This window comes from Lynx rufus, unplaced genomic scaffold, assembly GCF_022079265.1.
Source record: "Lynx rufus isolate CCGP_SWC_20201006 ecotype Redwood Valley unplaced genomic scaffold, mLynRuf1.p SCAF_5, whole genome shotgun sequence".
NCBI classification, from domain to species: Eukaryota; Metazoa; Chordata; class Mammalia; order Carnivora; family Felidae; genus Lynx; species Lynx rufus.
Window position 1 is genome coordinate 93,291,088 of NW_025814867.1, and position 24,279 is coordinate 93,315,366.

The following is a 24,279-nucleotide window of genomic DNA, read 5'->3' on the forward strand; positions in this document are numbered from 1 at the left end:
GGGAAAAAAGTTTTAAAATTCTCCATGAAGTATACTATGTTCTGCCATTTATTCCCAAGGCTACTGGAAGCATTCCTCTCAGGAAAGGCAGAGTTGGCGGTGAGAAGCCGGACCTGAGAAGACTCTGGGAGGACAGATTAGTTCATTTTTTGAATTCCCTATGTGAGGACAGTCTTCAAGCCCAGCAAGGCTTTGAGACGCCCTGAAGATGAGCGCTAACGGCAGCACAATGCGCCAGCTTCTCTGGCAGGACCCAGTGTGCAGTGGCTGGAAGCAGGATCTGGAAGGGGCTGTCTACCATCTGGCCAACTGCTTCTTGCTCCTGGGCTTCATGGGGGGCAGTGGGGTGTATGGATGCTTCTACCTCTTTGGCTTCCTGGGCACAGGCTATGTGTGCTGCGTGATGTGGGGCTGGTTTGATGCCTGCGGCCTGGACATCATCCTCTGGAGCTTCCTGCTGGCAACGGCCTGCCTGTTCCAGCTGGCACACCTGGTCTACCGCCTGCGTAAAAACACCCTCCCCGAGGAGTTCGATCTCCTCTACAAGACGCTGTGCCTACCCTTGCAGGTGCCTCTGCAGGTGTACAAGGAGATTGTTCACTGCTGTGAGGAGCAGGTCTTCACTCTGGCCACTGAGCAGACTTACGCTGTGGAGGGTGAGACACCCATCAACCGCTTGTCCCTGCTACTCTCTGGCCGGTAAGCTACTGGGTCGCTGCTCAGCATTTCCTCCCTCTGCCCATGCTTATCATTTCCCAGTGTGTCCCTTTGCATTCTGAGGCCCCTTCCATTGAGGGAAGGATATGGCAAGTCAAACAGACCAAAACAGATGTTTCTAAGCATGGGTTTGGTTCCTCTTTCTTAGCATTTTCCAAGAGGAAACAAGATCGTGAGGCATCTTCTTGGTTGGCAGGAAGGACTGTGGGTGCGCTTGGTGTTGGGAGGTGTGGGGTGAGTGTTTCTTGAGCCTGGGTCTGAAATGACCACACACACACACACACACACACACACACACACACAGTATACACACACTGGTGGATCATGCTTAAGCTGTCACAACATCTCTATAAGCTCTGGAAAAGTGAACATTTCAATAAGGTAGATCTGTTCCTTTCGTATGTATTCAGTATTTCCTAAGTGCTGACTGTATATACAGGGAACAGTGCCTGTTCCTTGCCAAGGGATCAAGGAAACAGCCCCAATTGTTTTGAGGATATTATATATAGGCTCTGTGGTAAAGCCATTTGGTATACAACCAGATGAGGAGAGGGAATGTTCCTTGTCCACTTTTCCATTCCCATTTGTTCTACTGAGATTCTTTTACAGACCAGTGAAGTACTATAAATCTAAGGACCACACAGTGAGGGAAGAGTAGTGATGCCCACACATATCTCATTGAGGATTTGGTGGAGATACCTTGGACTCCTTTTAGGAAGGGTGACAGTAAAAAATTAGCAGAAATGATCTTTTTTTTTTTATAGAGTTTATTTATTTATTTTGAGAGAGAGAGGGAGAGAGCACGTGTGCAAGTGGGTGGGGGAGGGGCAGAGAGAGAGAGAGAGAGAGAGAGAGAGGGAGAGAGAAAATTCCAAGCAGGCTCTCTGCTGCCAATGCAGAACCCAACGTGGGGCTCCATCTCATGAACAGTGAGATCGAGACCCGAGCTGGTATCAAGAGTCAGACAACCAACTGAGCCACCCAAGCGCCCCAGCAAAAATGATCTTAGTCAGGATCAGTGTATGGCCAATCATACCCTGTACATGTGTATTGGTCAATGGCTGATATTTTCAGAAGAAATACCATGGGGCTCTATGCTGTACATTTGGTAGGCATTTGTGGAATCTTTGAAATATTGCCCTAGAGGGACTTACCTGTGGGACTGAGCATCAAACAGGAAACTACTTAACATGGTATACTTGGGCTGCCTCAGTGGAAAGCAAGCAAAGTATTTCAAAAGCTTTGTCCTCAGTTTCCTCCCTTGCTTTTTTGAAACCAGAAGAATGTGGTAGAAAAGATAAAGATAGTAATCTTAGCAGAAGGCTTTAATTCCAAGGTGGAGGTGGGGAAGAAACCAGATAAGACTGTCAACAACACAGTGAAAAAGAAAAAAGTTTGAGGATGATAATGATGGTACCACAACTATTACTGGTAGTGCTAATATGCATTTATCTACTAATGTGTAGAAACAAAAGTGTTATGTATACATGTGATTATTTTTGGACTCAAAGTCTTGGGTTGAATAAGCTATGAGGTTTCGTGGGGAGACATTTCATTTCATTCACGAGTAAAGTGAAGTGTAAGCAAGTGGCATTATTTATAAACAAATACATGTGTAAATACAAATACAATATGACTATTTGTCCCCTACAGTTCCATGCTTAAAATAAAGACAATTTAGGAAACATTCTCATTCATGATCCAGGATATTATTTGCTCCTCATGGCTCATCTGTTCAAAGGAGGGAATTGAGACAGGGGGGAGAAAGGCCCTCTCCACTAGTATGATGCATGTGTATGGAAGTATATTAAGCTTATTGTATGGTTCAGCTATCTTTTATGTGATGAATTTAATATGAACTTATATAAGACCACTTCCCCGTGACAGGGAGAGGGGGACTTGCCCCCTCAGTGTGCCTTTTCCTAGTATACTTAGCATCAAAAATCCAAATCAAAAATTAAACAGTTTTGGAGGCACCTGGCTGGCTCAGATTGTAGAACATGCAACTCTTGATCTTGGGGGTGTGAGCTCGAGCCCCATGTTGGGTGTGGAAACTACTTTAAAAAAAATAAATAAATGAAATATTTTTTTAAAAAAAAATTAACAATTTTCCCCTTTGCTTTTCAAAGTTTGGAGTAAGAGTTTTACTTAAAAAAATTTTTTTTTAGATATTTATTTTTGAGAGAGACAGACAGACAGAGCATGAGCAGGGGATGGGCAGAGAGAGAGAGAGAGGGAGAGACAGAGAATCCCAAGCAGACTCCAGGCTCTGAGCTGTCAGCACATAGTCCAATGCGGGGCTTGAACCCATGAACCGTGAGATCATGACCTGAACCAAAGTTGGATGTTTAACCAACTGGGCCACCCAGGTGCCCCAAGAGTCTTATTTGTTATCTTTCGATGTCCTCCTGTCTCAAATTTGCTAAGTTAGAGCTGGGAGCCAAGGCTTCTAGTCTATGACCAGGCTCCAGTTTTAAAGGAGAATCATTGTACCTTGGGCTGGTTACAGTTAGGTACTGAACACCTTGAAGCTGTGAACAAGAACTCTATGCCAGGAAGTGGGGGCTTCTTGTACAGACCTCCCCATCTCTCATGCAGACTCTCATCTGGAGCCCTTTGCTGAAACCTCAGATGTCCTTTTTTTTTATTTTAATATTTATAACCAGTCCCTTTTAAGACTCAGAAAAGCCAAGGGAATTCCCCAAAGTTTATCACCCTGTTAAGCTGTGCTTACTGTTGGTGAGTTTCTCTCATACAAAATTCTCTCATATGCACAGTCTCCTGAGTAGGCAACTAAGCTATTCATGTAGGAAGAAAACCTGTTGTCCAGGAGATCAAGAAGGAAGAAGAGGCTTAAATGACAAAGAGCATAATAGACCAATTGAAATGGCTTCAGGGAGCCATGCAGGTTTATTAGATGTCATAGTCTAAATAATGGCACTCCTAGTAGCTGGCTTGAGTGGCCAGAGCCCTTGCCTGAGGAGCTGGTAACGTCTGGTGTATGCAGCAACAGGCTCATTCTCTCCTGTTGTCTTTCTTCCTGTATTTGAGAAGCCTTTCCTTGAGATGTTGGTCTGCTTTTTATGGTGACACAAGTGAGTTCATCTGTTCAATTGTTCCTTCCTTCTTTTCTTTCTCCCCCATTCCTACCTTCCCTTCTTACTTTTTCCCTTCCAAAATTATTTATGAAGAGTGCTAGGGGCTAAGGATCCAGTGTTAAAATATGAAAAATACTGTTCTTATCTCATGGAGCTATCAAGAAAATCAATAATTAATGTTTGACATAGTGATGAATAACAGACATAATATTTCCAAAGAGAAATGCAAAGTGCACTGAGAGCAGATACCTGGTGGATCTAACTTTTCTGGGGAGGTCAGATAAAACTTCCTAGAAGCAGAAATGTTTAAGCTGAGATCTACAGAGAAGGTAGAAATTAGGAAGAGATCCAGTTGGAGGGTACAGAATCCATGGAGACCCTGAGGTAGGAGAGCATGGCACTTCATTTTCTCTTGAATCTACTTATTATTCAGGGAAGTTCTGCCTGGCTATCTCTATATATTACCTGGTTTTGTAAGAGCAAATGTGTTTCTTCCATTGGACACTATAGGCTAACACCACATCCTTGGCTTGGCGTGAGAGCTATATCCCCTCTGTCTTCCATCTTTAGGATGTCAGATAAAAGGCAACAGCTTATTAATTGGTGACGGTCTTTGGTAATCTATATGTAGACATATATATCTAGGCGTTCATTAGGAGCAAGATTTGGAGTGCTAATAATCCCATTTGGCCAGAATTTAATCATATGGCTGTACCTAGCTGCGTGGGAGGTAGGGAAATGCAGTCTAGTTGAGCAGCCACAAGCCCAGCTAAAATTCTAGCATTGTGGGGGAAGGGAAAAAACAGATATTGGAAAACATACAACACATTGGATCCCCAGTTCTCCATCTATTCCCATCCTGATCTGCTTTTCAACATCCTATTCATTTTTCAAAACTGAGCTCCAATGTCACCTTTTAGAAATCTGCCTCTTGAAGAGAATTAATTTCTCTCCTTCCTCTATTCTCCTGTTCCACAATAACACAGTTTGACCTACAGTCAGTTATTTATGCATCTGTGATTTCCACTAAATTGTGAAATTCTTAAAGTCAAGGATAAGATCATACCCTTCTCTGCATTTCCAGACCTCCAGGAACACAGGAGGTACTCCATGAATATTTATTTAACCAATAAAGCTCCAGAAAAAAAAAAATGAAACAGTAGCTCCTTTCCAATGGACAGAATATACCTCAAAGATCTTTTTATCTTCCCCCTTTGTTTAATAGAGACACCTCCTTTCCTGGTATAACTCATGTTAGAGAGAGGTTGAAGCTGAAACTCTGAGTTTTCAGGGGGAAAGAGGAAAAAGCCCATATTGGATTCTCAACATTTTCCATTTTTAAATATGTAATGTAGACTGAAGAAGATTTGGGTAGTCACTTTCCTTTTCCCACATGGTCTCTTCTCTCCCTTTGCCAGGGTTCGTGTGAGCCAGGATGGGCAATTTCTGCACTACATCTTTCCTTACCAGTTCATGGACTCTCCTGAGTGGGAATCGCTGCAGCCCTCCGAGGAGGGGGTGTTCCAGGTAATAGGGAGCCTGTGGCAGCACCATCCCACCCCATCCCACTGTGACCCAGTGATATGCCCCCCTCCATCTTTCCCCGCTTACATCTGTTCTCTGAACCACCGCCAATGTGATGCTAGACGTGGGAGCACTCTCCTTCTGTGGAAAGAGTGCGTGGGCTGCTGGCAGAGGTGGGTGGGGTGGGACAGGGAGGTCCTAACCCCTGATAGGTGGGCCATGTCACTCCTATGCCTAAAACCCAGTGATCACAAAATAAAAACCCACACTCCTTAAGACCTTTTGTGATATCCAGCCACATCTCCAGCCCCTCTCTCCTTCCCACTTTTTGCTCATACTGGTCACACTGAATGACTAGTACTTCCCTAAACACATCCAATTGTTTTGCAACAGCCATGCCTGCCCCCCTCTGTACCTTCTGCCTGAAATGCATTTCCCCCCTCTAAATGAGGCTATGGCATCTTACTTCCTCTGAAGCCTGCCCAGACTGACCTCATCAGCTTCTATCCCAAAGCTTATTGTTCCTGTCTGTGTGCCTTTCTATTCTTTTTACTTCTGCTGACTGGTGCATATATTGCTCCCTGTTCTCATGATCTCGTTTCCTTTCTGTCTTTCCTTTCCTAACTCTTTGAGTAGAAATCTGGGCTTCCCCTTCTCTCTATTCTCGGGCTCCAAAGGACAGTACCATGAACACAGTAAGTGTTCAAGAAAGCTTTTCTGAACTGGCCTGGCAGTGGGCAGTTGGTGTCTCAGAACTCTGTGAGGCATCCACAGACATGTTCCAAGGTGGGGGCTGCCAACCCTTCAGACTTTAGTTCCCTTCTTTGCAGCTCTCACTTATTGAATGGCTAGTACATGGGAGGCGCCATATGTTATATTGCCTTATTGATTCTCGCAACAACCTTCTGAGTTGGATATTATTATTACCCCACTTAACATGAGGAAATTGAGGTTCCAAAACATCAAGCAATTTGCCCAAAGTCTTCGTCTCAAAAGTGGCAAAGTCAAGTTGCCTGGCTCTACTATTTCTGTTCTTTTTTTTTTTCTTCACACTTTTATTCCCCCCCAAATCTCAAACTACATGAAAACAACCTCAGGGGTAATTACAGCATAAGCAAACCATGGTTGTATTAGCAGAGCTAGGAGAAGAAAAATGAAGAGGAAATTTGCACCCTTATAAATGCTTCTTTTTTTCTCATTTCACCCATCTCCCCACCCACATCTCCTCTGTAAACCATCAGTTTGTTCTCTATAGTTAAGAGTATGTTTCTTGTTTTCTCTCATGCACTCTCTCTCTTTTCTTGCTTTTTTGTTTGTTTTGTTTCTTAAATTCAGCATGAGTGAAATCCTATGATATTTGTCTTCCTCTGATTGGCTTATTTCACTTAGCCTAATACCCTCTAGATCCATCCATGTTGTTGCAAACAAGATTTCATTCTTCTTTGTGGCTGAATAATATTCCATTGTACCTATACACCACATCTTCTTTATCCATTCATCTGTCAGTCAATGGACACTTGGGCTGCTTCCATGTCTTGGCTATTGTAAATGATACTGCTATAACATCAGTGTATGTGTATCCCGTTGAATTAGTGTTTTTGTATTCTCTGGGTAAATACCTAGTAGTGTGATTACTGGATCTTACGGTAGTTCTATTTTTAACTTTTGGAGGAATCTCCAAACTGTCGTGCTCCACCAGTGCATTGGCTCCACCAGTTTGCATTCCCACCAATAGTGCACGAGGGTGCCTTTTTCTCCACATCCTCACCAACATATGATCATATAGACCTTTTTTAAAAAATTTTATTTAAATCCAAGTTAGTTAACATATAGTGTAATAATGATTTCAGGAGTAGAATTTAGTGATTCATCACATACATCTAACATCCAGTACTCATCCCAACAAGTGCCCTCCTTAATGCCCATCACCCATTTAGCCCATTCTCCCACCCAATATTTCTTTTCTTTTTAAAAATGAGCAGGTCACTAGTACAGTGGAATGAACACACACACACACACACACACACACACACACACCTTATAAGGACTCCCCTGTCCAAATAGTTTGCTAGTACTGCGTTCCATGTTACTTCTATCACTGCTATTGGGGAGTCCCCCAAGCTAGCATTTGAGCTAACTCCAGAATAGATACATGCCAGGCAGTGGCCATTTGGCTGGGCCTGCTTCTGCCCCACCCTGACTTCTGACTCTGTGAGGACAGATCCTGAGAGACAGACAATCCCCATCCCACTGCCAGGCCACCAGCCATAGACCCCCACTAATCATGTTCCTCTTCCACCACACACACCCCTACCGTCTCCAACCAGCCCAGCAGTCTCCTGTGAGAACTCCTTTAGGGCCCTAAGAACTGGTCCTGAGCCAGATAGACCAGGCTCTGTTTCTGACATTGACACTGATGAACAGGTGGTGGATAAGCTGGATGTCCTCCCCTAAGCTATGCTTGAAAGGAGGGGCTGTAACCCCAGATGGCCTCTCAGCCTGGAATGTAGCTACCGTCATATTCCTCCCATTTATATTTTTAGTGTGCACCTCCTCTGGGAGCAATAAGATCCACACGTTTGCTATTGGCTGTGTAAAGTCTCATTTCCTCTTTGTAAATGTCAGGTGTTGTCCGAGTTATAGTTCATTCTGCCCTTGCCTTCTGCAATTATAGTCTTTGTGGACTAATAGGGCAATCTGTAGTGACTGTCTGAATCATAATTCTCATTGTGTTTACCACAAATGAATCAATGTTCCATCACACCTCTCAGCAATCCAATTAAATAAGAATTTATTGACTGTTTAGCTCTGTGATCCTCTCATTCGTCACCAAGGACATAGCATAGGAGGTATCACACAGAAATCATAATTATTTCTCCAATTTACATTGTGTCTTACTAAACCCAAGTCCTCTTTACATATGTTTTTTCATTTGATTCATTTAATCAGCCTCTGAAGTGAGAACTAAAGAAAAAGATTGTTGAAACTTTGTTACAGACATATGCACATGCATGGGGGAACGAGGCAATATACAAGTTTCCTGAAGACCTCTGAGGAAGGATTTTATACAGGACGTGCAAAAGTCACGTTCGGTTGTTTTGCAGCATATAAGATTTGTAGTCTTTACCTGATTCATTCAATCACTTCAGTAATGTATATGGAGCATTTATTGTATACTAGGCACTGTTAAAGGTTTTTGTGATGTATCAGTGAACAACTAAGGAAGTTCCCTGCTTTCATGCCATTTGTACTCTAGTAGGGGAGATAAAAATAAAAAAATAAGCCACAGAGATAATGAGTAACTATGTAAGATGTTAAAAGATAATGAGAAAAATAGTGAAAAAAAATAGAGAGGCTTAAGAGAGTTACAGATGCAACTTTTTGTAGGGTGGTCATAGAAATCTTTGTTGAGAAGGTGACATTTAAACAAAGACCTGAGGGAGGTGACAGTGAGCTCTGGGAAGCTGAGGGCAGAGCAGAGTAGATAGAAGGAAGAGCCAGTGCAAAGGCCCTGTGGTGGGAGGGACTAGCATATTTGAACTACAGAAATGAAGCAGTGGTGGCTGGAACGGAGAGAGGAAGGGGAGAGAATAGTAGGAGAGGATCAAAGAGGGGACAAGGAACCACATCATGTGGGGCCAGAGCATGAATTTTCTAAACAGAGCCAAAAGAATTTCCTAATGCATCGCATGTAGTGTGTGTGTGAGAAGGAGGATCAAGGAAGTCTCTAAGGCTTTTGGTCTGAGCAGCTGGAAAGATGGAGCTGCTATCAACTGAAATAAGGCAGGCTACAAGTAGAATTGGTTTTGGAGGAAAAGAGGAAGTTCAGTTTTGGATATATTAGATTTGTGTCATCTACGAACATTTAAATGGAGATGCCGCACAGGCAGTTGAATATTTGAGTCTAGAATTAAAGAATGAGGTCTGAGCCTGAGACACAAGTTGGGGAGTTTTGGAACACGGATGATATTCCAAGCCATTCGATTAGATGAGATCACTAAGTGAGTGAGTTTAGACAGAGAAAAGTTTAAGAATGGACCGACTCTGGGATACCCTAGTGTTTAGAAGCTGGAGAGAAAAAGGAAGCCTCAAAGGAGCGACGAGGAGGTTGTCCCAGGAGAGCGTGGCACCCTGTGAGCCGAGTAGAGAAAGCTCATTAAAGAGAAGGGACCATCAGCAAGGTTGACCAGGAAAACTGATGTCACACTGCAGCTTAGAGGCCACTGGTGACCTTACCAGGAACAGTGTGTGTGTGGACTGTGAGGGGCAAAACCTTGCTGGTTTCAGACAGAGTGAGAGGAGAGGAGCTGGAGACAGCAAACACAGACAACCATTTTCCTGGAGTTTTGCTGAGAAGGGGAGTAAACTAATGAGGCCGTAGCTAGCCAAAGAAGAGAGGCTAGGGGGAAGAAAAAGGATTTTATTTTGGTTTATTTTAAGATGGAAGAAGTAAAATCACATTCATAAGCATGCCCATTGTCTTTGTGTTTGGCATCAAGGACACCATTTATGTCCAGAGTGGCTTTTCTTCACACCTGCTTCAGGGTCAGTACTCTGATTTCTTGTTTGGGAATTATTGGTAAGTACACCTATAAAGTATGGGCCTTGGCAGATAGTGACGACTCCTTGCTGAACTGCTAGGAATGGGCAGATTGTGAGTACTTCTTTCAGAATTTTTTTCTCATGAGGCACCATGCTTGGAGAGATTAAGGAATTTGTCTGATGTCACACAGCTGGTCAAAGGGTAAAGCTGAACTTGAAGCCAGCTCCTGGCCTTGATGAAGCAATTTAGAGGCCTGACTTCAGGGTTGATGATGGGAGGGGAGGGCGGGGAGAAGCAGAGGTGAGGAAATGAGTGAAGAAAGTAGAAGAGGTCTACTGCAGGAGGAAGGAAGAGAGAAGGGTAGTGGGAGCTCTGGTCCACAATGCAGGAATTAAAATCACTATAGAAAATCTCTAATAAAGGGTGTTTGGAAGTCAACCCTACCTTTAATAAGAAAATCCACATGAAGACTTGAACACAATGCCTGGCTCACAGCCACCTCTAGGTAAATGTTCGCTGCTATCATCATCATCATTATCTCCACTGTCTCCACAATTCTTCAACGTGAGCCCTTCTGGCCGCCTCACTTTTAAAGTATCGTGGCCAATCCAATTATAAAGAATTGTGTGATTCTACACCCTATTCCTTTACTCTCCTACTTACGTTTCTAGTTTAACCCCAGTTTTAGCACTTATCATTGTTAAAACAAGGATTTATCAAGCACCTGCTACGTGCCAGGCACCTTACCTACCCTGCAGGTGTAATTTAGCTTTGCATTATGGGCCCATAGTAAGTGCTCAGAACTTCTTAGATGGCTAAATAAATGGAGAGTGGGGTGCCCTTTGACTCTGTGTTGTTAAGAGTTCCTCTTCCTCAGGGTGCCTGGGTGGCTCAGTCGGTTAAGTGTCCAACTTCAGCTCAGGTCATGATCTCATGGTTCATGAGTTCGAGACCCACGTCAGGCCCTGGGCTGACAGCTCAGAGCCTGGAGCCTGCTTCGGATTCTGTGCCTCCCTCTCTCTCTGCCCTTCCCCCATTCACAAAAATGAATAAACGTTCTCTGTGTCTCTCAAAAATGAATAAACGTTAAAAAAAAAAAAAGAGTTCCTCTCCTCTGTGCCCTTTTTCTGACTTTAGTCATCAGATCTCTTTGGTTACTTGTCATAGCCATGTCAAGAGCAGCTTCCTGGGCCTGAATTCCAGGCCAATGTTCTCCCACTGATGCAACTTGGCAGGCCTAATGAGAAGCTCTTTTCTAACTGAAATGTATTCCAACCCTTCCTTAATCCTTACTGCAATATATTATCCTTCTTTATTCTTAAAACAAACTGTCATCAGCATGCCAGCCTTTTTCAGAGCAATGAGAGGCCCCATCTCTATCTTGAGATCACAGTAGACTCAGAACCTTCCACAGCCATGGGACCACAGAATATGACAGCTGAGGAAACTGGGTATGGAAACTGAGGTTCCTGGAGGGGAGGGCCCAGTGGGTGAATGGCTGAACCCAGGGCTCCTGACAAGTACACCCCTCCATGTCAATGCACACAAGTAAAAGTCATTCACTGGCCCTCCTCCAGGCAAGGCCATGGTGGGCACGGGATGGTGGGGGGCTCCCACAGTTTCTTCAACAAAAGTGCAGCCTTTTGCCACGTAATTGTATGTTTCTCTGAGCTAAGCATGGACACAGTCTAATTTAAATCCTCACTCTCTTCTCCCGACACCTTTCAGGTCACTCTGACTGCTGAGACTGCATGTAGCTACATCTCCTGGCCCCGGAAAAGTCTCCACCTTCTTTTGTCCAAAGAGCGATACATTTCCCGCCTCTTCTCAGCCCTGCTGGGCTATGACATCTCTGAGAAGCTCTACGCTCTCAACGATAAGCTCTTTGCCAAGTTTGGGCTGCGTTTCGACATCCGTCTCCCCAGCCTGTACCATGTCCTGGGTCCTGCTGCTCCAGATACAGGGCCAGAGTCTGAGAAGGATGATGAGGAAGTCCGTGAGTCAGCCATGCCCACATCTGCCCAGCAAACACCCCCTCGCTCTCCTCTTCCAGCTGCCAGTGGCCCTCCAGCACCTCCCTCCCGGGCCAGGATGTCCAGGCCGGACAGCGGCGTCCTGGGTGAGGACTCGGCCAGTCTGGTGCTGGAGGATTTTGAGGAGGTGTCGGGATCAGAATCGTTCATGGATTATAGGAGTGATGGGGAGTACATGAGGTGAGGGAGAGCTAACACGGGCACAACCACCCGGCTCAGGATCCTGTGTAAGTACTCAGAAGGCAGCTCTTTGCCTTCCTGCCAACAGTTGGCCTTAACTCAGCTTTTAAGGGCAAAAAACCATTTCATGGAGCCTGTCCTCTCACAGGACTCCCAGAAAGTGGCATTAACCCAGCCTTGCAGTAGCAACTCACTCCAGGTGCATGCAAGGTGTCGGGGGATTTTCTTTGAACTCATTTTTTATTAAGGGTGATTGCGTCTTAGAAAGTGGGCTGCTTGACGTTTTGAGCAAGCAAACAATTGCTAAATTGTTTGCAAGTTTGTGTGAATAGTTTTGTTTTTTTTTTTAACGTTTATTTATTTTTGAGACAGAGAGAGACAGAGCATAAACAGGGGAGGGTCAGAGAGAGGGAGACACAGAATCTGAAACAGGCTCCAGGCTCTGAGCTGTCAGCACAGAGCCCGACACGGGGCTCGAACTCACGGACCATGAAATCATGACCTGAGCCGAAGTGGGCCGCTTAACCGACTGAGCCACCCAGGAGCTCCTGTGTGAATAGTTAAGGCCACAGATAGGGCTACCGGGGATTTTATTTATGGTATGCATTTTATTTATTTTTTATTATTATTATTTTTTTAAACAGTTTGGCTGCTTCTTTTTTTTAATTTTTCTTTTAACGTTTATTTATTTTTGAGACAGAGAGAGAAAGACAGAGCATGAACAGGGGAGGGGCAGAGAGAGAGGGAGACACAGAATCTGAAACAGGCTCCAGGCTCTGAGCTGTCAGCACAGAGCCTGACGCGGGGCTCCAACTCACGGACCATGAGATCATGACCTGAGCCAAAGTCGGACGCTCAACCGACCAAGCCACCCAGGCGCCCCTATGGCATGCATTTTATTTTATTTTATTTTTTTTTTTTATGAAGTTTATTGACAAATTGGTTTCCATACAACACCCAGTGCTCATCCCAAAAGGTGCCCTCCTCAGTACCCATCACTCACCCGCCCCTCCCTCCCACCCCCCATCAACCCTCAGTTTGTTCTCAGTTTTTAACAGTCTCTTATGCTTTGGCTCTCTCCCACTCTAACGTCTTTTTTTTTTTCTCCCTTCCCCTCCCCCATGGGTTCCTGTTGAGTTTCTCAGGATCCACATAAGAGTGAAACCATATGGTATCTGTCTTTCTCTGTATATGGCATGCATTTTAAAGGGGAAAAAACGCTAATTCCTATCGGTTCTTATTCCTATCGGTTTTTCCTAGCATAGAGGCAGCTCTGGAAAGCAGTTGCTATTTAGCTTGGATTGGGCAGCTATGTCTGTTAAAATCACATATTTCAAAGAGGCTTGTGATATATGCTGATGACCCCGGGAGGAAAGCATCCCACCTTGCTGTTCTCTTGCCCGGTGGAGAGTGCGTTGCTTGTTCGGGCAGAGGACTGGGTGCTGCCCTGTTACTATGATCCTATGGGTATAACAGCAGCCTGGCTTTCCCCACAAACCACACCTGGGTGAGGTGGATGGGCACAAATCTGGGAAGACCTAACAGTAAGGGCAGGATTTCCCTCACACCTCAGGAGAATGGACAAGAAAGGCTGCACTGAGTAGTTCCGGGAAATCGCTTGCGTATTCCCCCTTGTTGCTCTCACAGTGCTGTGACATTTTCCTCTGGGACTCCACCCAGAAGTGGTGGAGGCCTGGATTCTCCTAAGGAAAATCCCACGGTTCCCAGTTGGGAAAGCATTTCCAAGTGTGTGTGACGCAGGTGCCCAAGGGATCCACCATCCTTTGGGAAGCACTGACAAATTTTTCAAGAAGCTAGCTCAGTAAGGAAGGTTTCCAGGGTACACATGGTGAATGAGTGAATGTTTATATATTTTATAACACAAGTTATGTAAATGATGAAAGAGGTAGGAGAGGCAAATGATAAGAGGTTAGAGTGTTGATAGGGAATGTATCATCTCCTGTAGTACCAGTGTCCCTAGAACCATAGTTGGGCTGATTCTGGAGAATTCCATGGATCTATCCAGGACCCAAGATTACTTGTTGACTTCCTCCATTTACAGTGACCACTCTCATCACCCCTTTCCCATTGTGCTGATACTCACCTTCCTGCTTGTCCACCCCCATCCATGCATATGGGTTATGTCCCGTGGATCCCTCTCTTTGTCCAGCATGCCCACCCACCTGTACACACTCCTAACTCATAGCAGCTCTTGGTGTTCTCGTTTCTTCCCGGTTTTCTCCTTTTTTGTAGTTCTATTTGCTCTTCTTTCTTCCCTCTTTCTGACTTCTGTTCAGTCCGTGGTTCCCTTCAGTTTGCTGCTCATAAGAAGAAAAAACAGGCCTTCTCTTCTTAATTTCTTCTCTCCTTTACATTTCCCCCATTTAATTGTTGACATATTTCTCCTCTATTACCTTCTTTTCCTTTCTTCCCCACTTCCCTGTCTTGCTCTATCTATTCTTCCTCTTAACCTGCCCTGCACCCCCATCTTGGTCTTTAATCCATACTCTTCCAAGATCAGTACCTCTCCCTCTGCCTGTAGATAAAACCATTCAGGTGAAGGGATGAAAATTCCCAGCTTTAGGTAGCTACACATATCATGCATGAGTTTTCCCAGACATTAGGAGGCAACGTGATAAACGAGAGATAGCCAGAACTGGGAGCCTGAAGTGTCCTGGCTTCTACGTCTGGGTCTGCTACGTTTTGCAAACCACACAACCTCACCGAGCCTCACTTTCTTCATTTGAGTGTGTTGGATAAGATGGACCCCAAAGGCCTTCTTGGGTTTATGTTAAGAAGGCAAAGGATGAGTTGTTCAGAAGCAAACAAGAGAAACAGTCATCAGTGAAATGGACACAAGCCCCAGGACATCACAGTGTCTTTCAGCATATTTCACTACACTTACTCTTATGACTTGGGACTGTCCTCCTCCCTGCTGAATGGTGGGTTCTGCTTGATTAGAAGTCCCGCCACAAGGTGCGTGGGTGGCTCAGTCAGTTAAACGTCCAACTTCAGCTCAGGTCATGATTTCATGGTTCATGAGTTCGAGCCCCTGTGTTGGGCTCTGTGCTGACAGCTCAGAGCCTGGAGCCTGCCTAGGATTCTGTGTCTCCCCCTCTCTCTGCCCCTCCCCTACTTTTGCTCTGTCTGTCTCTGTCAAAAATAAATAAACATTAAGAAAATTTTTTAACCCCCCCCCCAATTCTGTACCTGTGAAGACTCTATCACCTACTATGTGATGATAGTGCAGATGTTCTGTGTGAAAGGTCACCACTCAATCTCGAAGCTCCTCTTCCCTTGAGACTATCATATGAAATAGTCCTTTTCAAATCATCCTTTGGGAAGCAGCCTTTTCAGAACCTCAAGATGAGAAAGCTGCTATTATAACTCCCTTTCTAAAGTATTAGTATTGGCAATATAAAGAGAGTACATTTTTCAATGTTTCTTTGTTCAAGTAATAGAAAGGAAAAAACGTATTATTTACTTCCAAACCACAGTTTTCAGAACAACTTGAAAACCTGATCAAGTTGTATAAATTTCAGATGGCTTTCAGTTCAGTCTGTGATAATGGGATAAGTTAAACCGGAGATCCTTCTCTGGAATTGTGTTTCGGGGGCTTGGTTTGACTTATTGTCATCAAATCCCTTCTAGGGTTATTACTTTAAACAATAGTCCCTTGTGATAGGTAGCAATTTACTATTGCTTCCTTTATAATGAGGGGAACAACTCACCATCTATTCCCCGGCTCTTCCGTTACCAGAATTGTAAGCTCAGTGCTGTTCATCCTGGCACAGCACTTACATAAGAAGCATGAAGCTGGCTGAGTTCTACATCATTGAGAAAGACACAGCTTCATCACACTGACACCAGTGCTTGTCCTTCCCACCACGACCAGCTAAGAATAGCCAGCGCTTCCACTAGAGGTCTTTTTGAAAAACAGTACATCTTTTAGTCTGGGGTTGCCCGGAATTGAATGCTACTTCTTTGAATGGGCAAAACAGCCCTGCTGCATAATGCATTCATGGGGGGTCTTAGAGTCAGACCTTGCATTAACCCAGCCTTCACTAGGAGTTTGAATTCTGTGGAGGACACTCTCCACAATGTCCCATTTGGTGTCTTACTTATAGGAGCTGCTCCATGAATGCAACTCTGGAGTGAGCAGTTAAGTCAGAGAGCAAGTCTATTAGCACAAATTATCACTAATCGAAAGCTGTTTGAAATGTGGCCAATTTTGATTATGTTTTCAAGTTATTCCTGTGGTTTGAAAGTAGAAACCATATGTTGTTGCCTTTCTCCCTATTATGTATTTATTTATAAATGTTTATTTATAAATGTTTATCAATGTTTATTTATTTTCAGAGAGAGAGAGAGAGCAGGGGAGGAGCAGAGAGAGAGAGGGAAAGAGAGAATCCCAAGCAGGCTCTGCACTGTCAGTGCAGAGCCCCATACAGGATTCTATCTCATGAACCGTGAGATCATGGCTGAGCTGAAATCAAGAGTCAGAGGCTTAACCGACTGAGCCACCCTGGCGCTCCTCCCTATTGTTTAAATAAACAAGCAAATGAGAAACAGATGACAACATGGAGACTAACTGTGGTCGGGGAAGGAGCACAGGACCAGGATAATAGTACCCAGGGCCAGAGAGCCAATTCAACAACTATATGAGCATCTACTGTATATTTTAGGCACTGTGCCAGATAACTACGTCATGGATCATCATGAGTAACAGTTGAAAGAATTGAAGGTGTTTAATCTGGAGAGATGAGCAAGAGTGCTATCCTCAGATTTTGAAAAGAAGGGGAATTAGAATTTACCTTAATTTGGGGGGGCGCCTTGGTGGCTCAGTCAGTTAAGCATCTGATTTTTGGTTTTGGCTTAGGTCGTGATCTCACAGTTAATGATTTCTTTTTTTTTTTTTTAATTTTTTTTTCAACGTTTATTTATTTTTGGGACAGAGAGAGACAGAGCATGAACGGGGGAGGGGCAGAGAGAGAGGGAGACACAGAATCAGAAACAGGCTCCAGGCTCTGAGCCATCAGCCCAGAGCCTGACGCGGGGCTCGAACTCACGGACCGCGAGATCGTGACCTGGCTGAAGTCGGACGCTTAACTGACTGCGCCACCCAGGCGCCCCATCACAGTTAATGATTTCAAGTCCCGCATCAGGCTCCATGCTGACAGTGTGGAGCTTGCTCGGGATTCTCTCTCTCCCTCTCTCTCTTTGCCCTTCCCCCACTCATGTTCTTTGTCTCTCAGAATAAATAAATAAGCTTAAAAAAAGAATTTGCCTTAATTTGGTATTCTTGAGGACAGAAATGAGTTAAGGACTGAATATGATAAGAAGGAAGGGTTTTACTCAGTATCAATAACGGGTTGCCTCACAGAGTTAGTGAGTTACTCATCATTGGAAGAGTTCAGGTAGGAACCAGAAGAAATCTCAGAGATTTTATAAGGTGATGCAGGCTCTGAGAGAAGGATGCCTTAGGCTATTGCTATTAAGGTGTCTTCTAACTCTGATACTATGATTCTGTGATTCAAAGATCTGACTCTGGTCCTGTCACTTAACCATAAAGAGTGGTTTCTCATCTCCAGAACAGGACTAATAGTCTAATGGATAATAAATACGTACTAATAGGTAGATAGGTAGCCTGTCTACCTCACCAGGTTGATGTGAGGAGTAACTGAGATAATGTATAGAAAGGTAGTTTGTCATTTGTAAAGCCCTAGTTAAATGTGTAAAGTATTTCAGTATCCCATTGTATACAGAATTGTTTAGCAATCCCCCTCCCTCTCTGTCAGAGGTACATGATTTCACCTCTTATTTCCCCCAGTCTGGCTTTCCAGGGAAGGTGGCAACTGGCAGAGGCCCCTGAGGACAAAGGCCCAGCAAAAAGGTGGAGACTCACACGATGGGCTCCTCAGCCCCTGACTCACCAATCACTTGCCAGACCTTCATCTCTTTTCCTTCATTGGCTCATGGGGAGACAGATCACCATCACACTCTCTTCACCCTCTTTTCATCACACTATATTTTTCTCTGCAGTGGCTGTAAGGTCCTTTGGAGCTGTCAGTTTTGCTAAACAGACCTGGGGCAAAAAAATTGCCCCTAATGGTGGCACAGCAGGAGCTGCCCCCGGGCCTCAGGTTCTGAGTCTCTGGGTGGTAGCACCACTCTCTCTGCCAAGACCTCATGTTGGGTCAGCTCAGTTAAAGAGGAAGCAGCTCCCTCCCAGCCCTCTGGATCACAGCAGCCTGCAACCCACAACAGCCTGAACCTATTGTTCTCCTACTTGTATTTTACAGGCCTCTCTTTGTTTAAAAAAAAAAAAGACAGGGGTCTTATAAGACTCATCATTTTGCCATACAGGTTTTTTTTTTTTCCTGGAAACTCATTCAGTAGTGCTAGATAGGAAGTAGAATTCTATAGATTCTTCATAGGAAGCACCAGGAGTTGATTTCTTGGTCTCGTCTCCTATAAAAATGAGACTGGGCTAAATAACTTCAGAGCTGGTTCATCCTAATACTCCAGAATGAGACGATTCAAAGATACGACCGCCCCTATCACATCAGGTATTGGGGACAGCTAAAGCGTTGTGAATTAGTAGAAGAAAAATAAACTGAAAAGAACCCTGCGGTGTTAGGCAAGCCACCTGGAGCCACAGTGCTGAAATCCTTCCTCTTTTTCTTTCCACAGCTTCTAGAACTCCTCTCCACAGCTACTCTCAAGTTGTGTCCAGGGGACAGGCCCCCTTGGCTCCAACCCACACTCCTGAACTTTAAGGATCAACAGGCTATCTTTTTCTCTGGCCGTACTAATCTTCACAGGAAGGTCACTTGAGTGCACACCGCGTCTCACCCCCTGGAAGGCTCACAGGCAAGGTCAGAGCAGACACAGAAGACGTTGCCCCGCTGCTAACATCAAGGGCTCCAGGCGACTTGTGCAAATTTACCCTCACCAGCCTTCCTTCCAGGAAAAGGCACCCAAAAGTGTGAAAGCACCGATCCCATCCTTCACTAACTGCAGAATCTTGGGCAAGTTACATAGGCTCTCTGAGCCTCATCTGTAGAGTGGGGATTCACAAAACCCATCTCCCAGGGTTGTGGTGAGCACTGAATGAGCTGACTTAGGTAGAGCCCCTCGGACATGTCCGTGGCGTGACACCTAGTAAGCACTCCATAAATCACTCAGTTTTTTTCCCTTGTTGTTTTTCTGAACTGTTAAAAGGGTCACTGAAGTCAGCTAGCCAAGAAGTTTTCATGGTTTACTTGTTTGTTTTTCCAGTTAGATTCAATTTATAGAAGTAGAAACTTTTAAAAACCTAGTTTTCCCTTAAGCTTTTAAGTTCAACTTACAAATCTCTTGTTCTGTTTAGGACCCTAGTATTAAACAATAGTTTTCAGAGGGACTTTAAAAAACTTAGTTAATTAAATTTCCTTTCATAGTTTTAAGTGGGTTTATAAATTTAATATATTCTGTTTTACTTTTCCCCTAAATACTTCAACATATATTCTGGTTATCTATTGTCCTATAACATTCATACCTAAAACAGTGACTTTTTTTAATGAATATAATTTATTGTCAAATTGGCTTATGTACAACACCCAGTGCTCATCCCAAGTGCTCTCCTCAATGCCCATCACCCATTTTTCCTTCTCTCTCACCCGCCCCATCCACCCTCAGTTTGTTCTCTGTATTTAAGAGTCTCTTGTGGTGTGCCTCCCTCCCTCTCTGTTTGTAACTATTTTTCCCCCTTCCCTTCCCCCATGGTCTTTCTGTTAAGTTTCTCAAGATCCACACATGAGTGAAAATTCTAGCATATAGAAATATAATTCATGTTTTGTATCTTTAACTTTAATTCAGTGATCTTGATAAATTCACTTATCACTTCTAATAATTAATTCAGGGAATCTTCAGGATTTTCCACAGATTCACATATATCATCCGTAAATAATGATGGTTTTATTTCTTCCTTCCTAACCTATACCTTCCCCCTCACTCCTCCTCCTCTTTCTCCTCCTTATTTTTCTTTTGATTCCTTGTTTTTCTGGGTAGGACCTATAGTACAGGGATGAATGGAAGGGATAATGAAGACATCCTTCTCTCATATCTGACTTTAAGGAAAATATTTTCAATATTTCATTATTAAGTATAATGTGTGCTATTAGATTTTTATATTGCCCCTATCAGATTAAAGAAGTTCTTTTCCTAATTTGCTGTTTTTTTTAAAATCGGGGATGAGTATTGAATTTCATTAAATGATTTTCTGCATTTATGGAGATTATTTTTCTCCCTTATTCTGTTAATGAATTACATCAATAGATATGTGAATATTAAAACAACCATGCATTCTGGAGGAAATCCAATTTTATTATGTTGTATTTTCCTCTTTGTCTATATCTGAACTTAGTTTGCAAATACATACATATATATATATATATATATATATATATATATATTAGGACTTTTACAAATATGTATCTTGTAATATCATTGTCAGGTTTGATATCAGGGTTATGCTGACTTTGTAAAAGGAGTTAGGAAGTACTCTATCTTTTTTCTTTCCTATTCTTGGAAGAGATCTTTAAACCCAGAAAGCTTTATAACTCTTGGTTCCCACTCCACCCATGTTACCTTCTACTCTGTCTTCTTTTTCAGTCAGTTGCCCATGCCCAAAACCTTGGAGTCTTTCCATTTATCTTAGTTCTATTTTCAAAACATATCCTGAATTCAATTCACCACCTTCACTGCTACCACTGATTTCAAGCTATTATTTCATACCTGGATTAACCTCAATGGACTTACAACTGGTTCCCTATTTCTCCTGTCTCTCTTCCCCATAATCTATTGTACACACAGCATAGTGGTCATTTAAACATGTATATGATCTCATTACTCTCTCGCTCAAAATTTCAAATGGCTTTTATTATACTTAGAGTAAAATCCAAACTTCTTACCATGTGACATTAGTCAAGATGAGCTTATTATGACTTCATAGCACAAATGTTTATTTCTCTCTTAAAGTCTACTGCCAGTCTGCATGACTCATGAGGGCAACCATCTTCATGTTGCAACTCAGTGATTCAATCTACTCTGACCATCTGGCTCTGTCACTTGAAGAAAAAACAGCTCGACATTCCTGTGCTAGCTTTTTGATGCTTTGGCCCAGAAAGGATACAAATCACTTCTGCCCATAGTCCATTGACTAGCGGTAATCTCATGGACCCACTTAATAATCCACTTTGTGCTTTGGTTAAAGGGATTGGGAAATGTGGGGAAGCAAAAGCATGTTTGGTGAATCCTATTCTTCTGGAAACTTATAAGCCACAATGCCCTACCTGCCTGTCCTTCAACTGTATTTTATTCTGATCTCATTCTTATTTATCATGTTTCAACCACACTATTCTTTTTGGTATCTGTCAGGCATACCTAGCTTCTTTCTATATAAGGGCCTTTACACTTGCTGACTTCTGGCCATTCAGTTCTCAGCTCCAATGTCACCATCCCAGCTAAGATACCCACTCACCTTACCATCATCTTCTGTCCCTTTTCCCTGCTTGGACTTTCTTCAGAGTCTTTTCTCTTTCCTCTCCTTTTAGGATTCCAATTACGTGCTTGATAGAACTGTACATTGTGTCCCATATAGCTCTTACATCCTTTTCTCATTTTTTTTTTCCTGAAATTACACTGTTTATTTCCTTTCTTGTTTGGTTTCTGTCTCTTCCCTATATATTTCACAATATATTTCTCCCTTGTCAATTCTGAGAAATTCAGTAGCTCTTTTGTCAACACTTGAGGGCAGTTGTGGAGAATAAATAAAGCAATAAACAAACAGCAACAAAGTGTGTACACGCTAAGTTGAGACTCAGCATTACCTGGATGTGGTGCCACCCCTCGAGCTAGAGGTCTCCCTAAGCAGGGCTCCTGTTACACACATGCAGTACATAACAGAGGTTCTATACAATGGGAACTTCATTTAATGTGTGTGCGTTTGTTTTTAAAAGGATCAGACCTTCTACATCATAGAAGTTGTGTGGGAAAAGATATCTGGATTCCTACAAGGTTTTTTTTTTTTTAGATATATTTGTAGATTTTTAGAATCAACCACAATGGTATCTTTATGTATTTGAAATATAGCATTACATGTAGGTACAAAGCATTTTATTTACTCAGTCTATGGAAAATTCTTGACATGACATGGATTTGTGAACCTCCTGCAGTAACCCCACACTAGAGATCCACACATGTGAAAAGAAAATCTTGGGTTTATATCAAAATTTTAGCAATAAAGCCTGGCAAATAGTTAGATTTGCTCTCAGGAGACAACAATAAATATTCTTTTATCTCATGAATACTTATTAAATATTCACTTGCTGTCAAACATTATGCTGGACATCACAGGCTTTAATAAGTGAATCATTCATGGTATCTGCCCTGAAGGAACTTGAGCTCTAACAAAGGAGAGATATGAATCATAAGCACCCTGCCCCTCTCCCCACCAAGGCCTTGCTAAGTCAAGCTCCTTGGGCCTGGCTCCTCTGAGGATTAATTAATTAACTCTCCTCTGAGAGTCCTCAGTCCATGTGTAAATAGGTTTCTTGTGAACCATAAATAAATATACGTCAGATCCCTGACGTATATACAAATAAGCACTGTGTCAGTCCACTGTGGAAAGCATTACAAGAGTGGTTTAAACCACTATATGACCTACAGAACTCCAGCAGAAGAGATCACTTCCTATTTCTGGTATTCGGAGGGTTCATGGAGAAACTGAGCTGTGCCTTCAAAGACAGAGTTAGGCAAGGCAGAAGCAATCCAGGAAAAAGAAATATGTGACTCAAAGACCCTACGCTGGAAGGTACAAGAAAAGCATGGCTGGAGGAGAACCAATGGCTCTTAGTGACTAACTGTGGAACCTAAGTAAGCTCTCATCAAAAGGCGATGGAAAGTGAGCAGGAAAATGGTGCACTCAGAGCAATGCTGAGGGAGGCTGCATTCAGTGCATACCACAGAGTCTGGCAGAGTTTAGTTGTTTCATAAATGTTCACATTCTGAGAGACCTGAGAGAACAAAGCCAGGAGAACAGTGTCAGCCATTGAAACAGTCAGAGGGATTGTGAGGTACCAAGGGCCAGAATATATGATGGTGATGGGAACAGAGAGGCAGACACCTGAGAGATAGCCTGGGGGGAATTGCTTGGGAGAGGAGGCAAATCCATCTTAGAGGTTCTCCATCTTCTTCCGCATATATTCCTGACACCCTGGTTTCCTGTAGACTCCCCCACAAGTCTCGATGACGGAAAAAATGTGAGCAATGCTCTCAGTGGTTTCACTTCTAATTGTCATGGAATTCATACGTTGACACATGTCTCCCACTCAGAAATTTCCCTAGAGATCATGGGATTTTATTTCACTTTTGATTCACTTCTCTGACGTGATCCTTACCAAGAGCCCTCTTCTGCATAGCACATGATTGCCAACTGCCGATTGCCAACTGACGGTTGCTCAATGGCCTGGAATTGCCCTCTATACCCCCAACCCTCTGCTCTGAGTCCTAGTCATCCCTCAAGACTAGTACAAATGTCCCCTCCCCTCCCACACTGTCCCTGACATCTACCCCACCTCTGTCAGCATTAATCTGTCCCCTCCAGGACTCTCAGAGTCCTCTTGGACCACCACCCTCAGCTCTCACCTCCCCACAGACTTTCTCTCCAGGTGCTTGAGGGCTGGGCAGATTCTTATTGCCATAGTCCCGGCACCCCACATGGTGTCATGTGCCTGGCATTTAGTTGGTAATTGTTAGATCTTTGTTAAACTCAGCTGTCTAACATTTCAACATGGCTTAGATTAAGATTTTAGAAACTTCTAGTTCCACTTTCCAGTGTTCTTTTGCTTCTGCCTCCTGTTGAAGTTAGAACACTTTGTCTTTGACTCATGCATGACTCAGGAAGGAGGTCCTTTCTTCTGGTTTCTCCAGGCCCTGCTGAGGAGCTCAGGCCTGCTGTCCCCATCTCCTGTCTGTGGACAGCTCAGATTTCTTGCCTGTTCCTCTCTGAAGTGTGGGAGATGAAAATGTGGGTCGCTCCTAATTTCTCCAATGTGATTTCTTCTCTTTTCCCTGAATTAGGTTTCTTGTAATCTGATTCCTCGTCATTCACCACATGTCTTCTATTTCTCTTGTCTTTTGC

At 43.4% G+C, this 24,279-nt stretch overlaps 1 protein-coding gene across 3 annotated transcripts; it reads left to right on the forward strand.

Moving 5' to 3' along the window:
* Positions 1-208: 208 nt before the first annotated feature.
* On the forward strand, positions 209-19,192 carry POPDC2 (popeye domain containing 2). Of its 3 annotated transcripts, none has more exons than XM_047100222.1 (4): positions 209-699; positions 5,234-5,342; positions 11,611-12,001; positions 18,789-19,192. In XM_047100222.1, the coding sequence occupies exons 1-4, from the start codon at positions 209-211 to the stop codon at positions 18,872-18,874; spliced, it is 1,077 nt and encodes a 358-aa protein (XP_046956178.1). In that variant the 3' UTR covers positions 18,875-19,192. The 3 variants fall into 3 exon arrangements, with proteins under 3 accessions (XP_046956178.1, XP_046956179.1, XP_046956177.1); XM_047100223.1 differs by lacking the exon at positions 18,789-19,192 and adding an exon at positions 17,894-17,967; XM_047100221.1 differs by lacking the exon at positions 18,789-19,192 and having other exon boundaries at positions 11,611-12,099.
* Positions 19,193-24,279: the final 5,087 nt, after the last annotated feature.

Excerpts from the sequence above, each read along its gene's own strand:
- POPDC2 (XM_047100221.1), top strand. The coding sequence starts at position 209 with ATGAGCGCTAACGGCAGCACAATGCGCCAGCTTCTCTGGCAGGACCCA. Across the intron at positions 700-5,233 it reads TCCCTGCTACTCTCTGGCCG|GGTTCGTGTGAGCCAGGATG; the intron begins GTAAGCTACTGG and ends TCCCTTTGCCAG. Across the intron at positions 5,343-11,610 it reads CCGAGGAGGGGGTGTTCCAG|GTCACTCTGACTGCTGAGAC; the intron begins GTAATAGGGAGC and ends GACACCTTTCAG.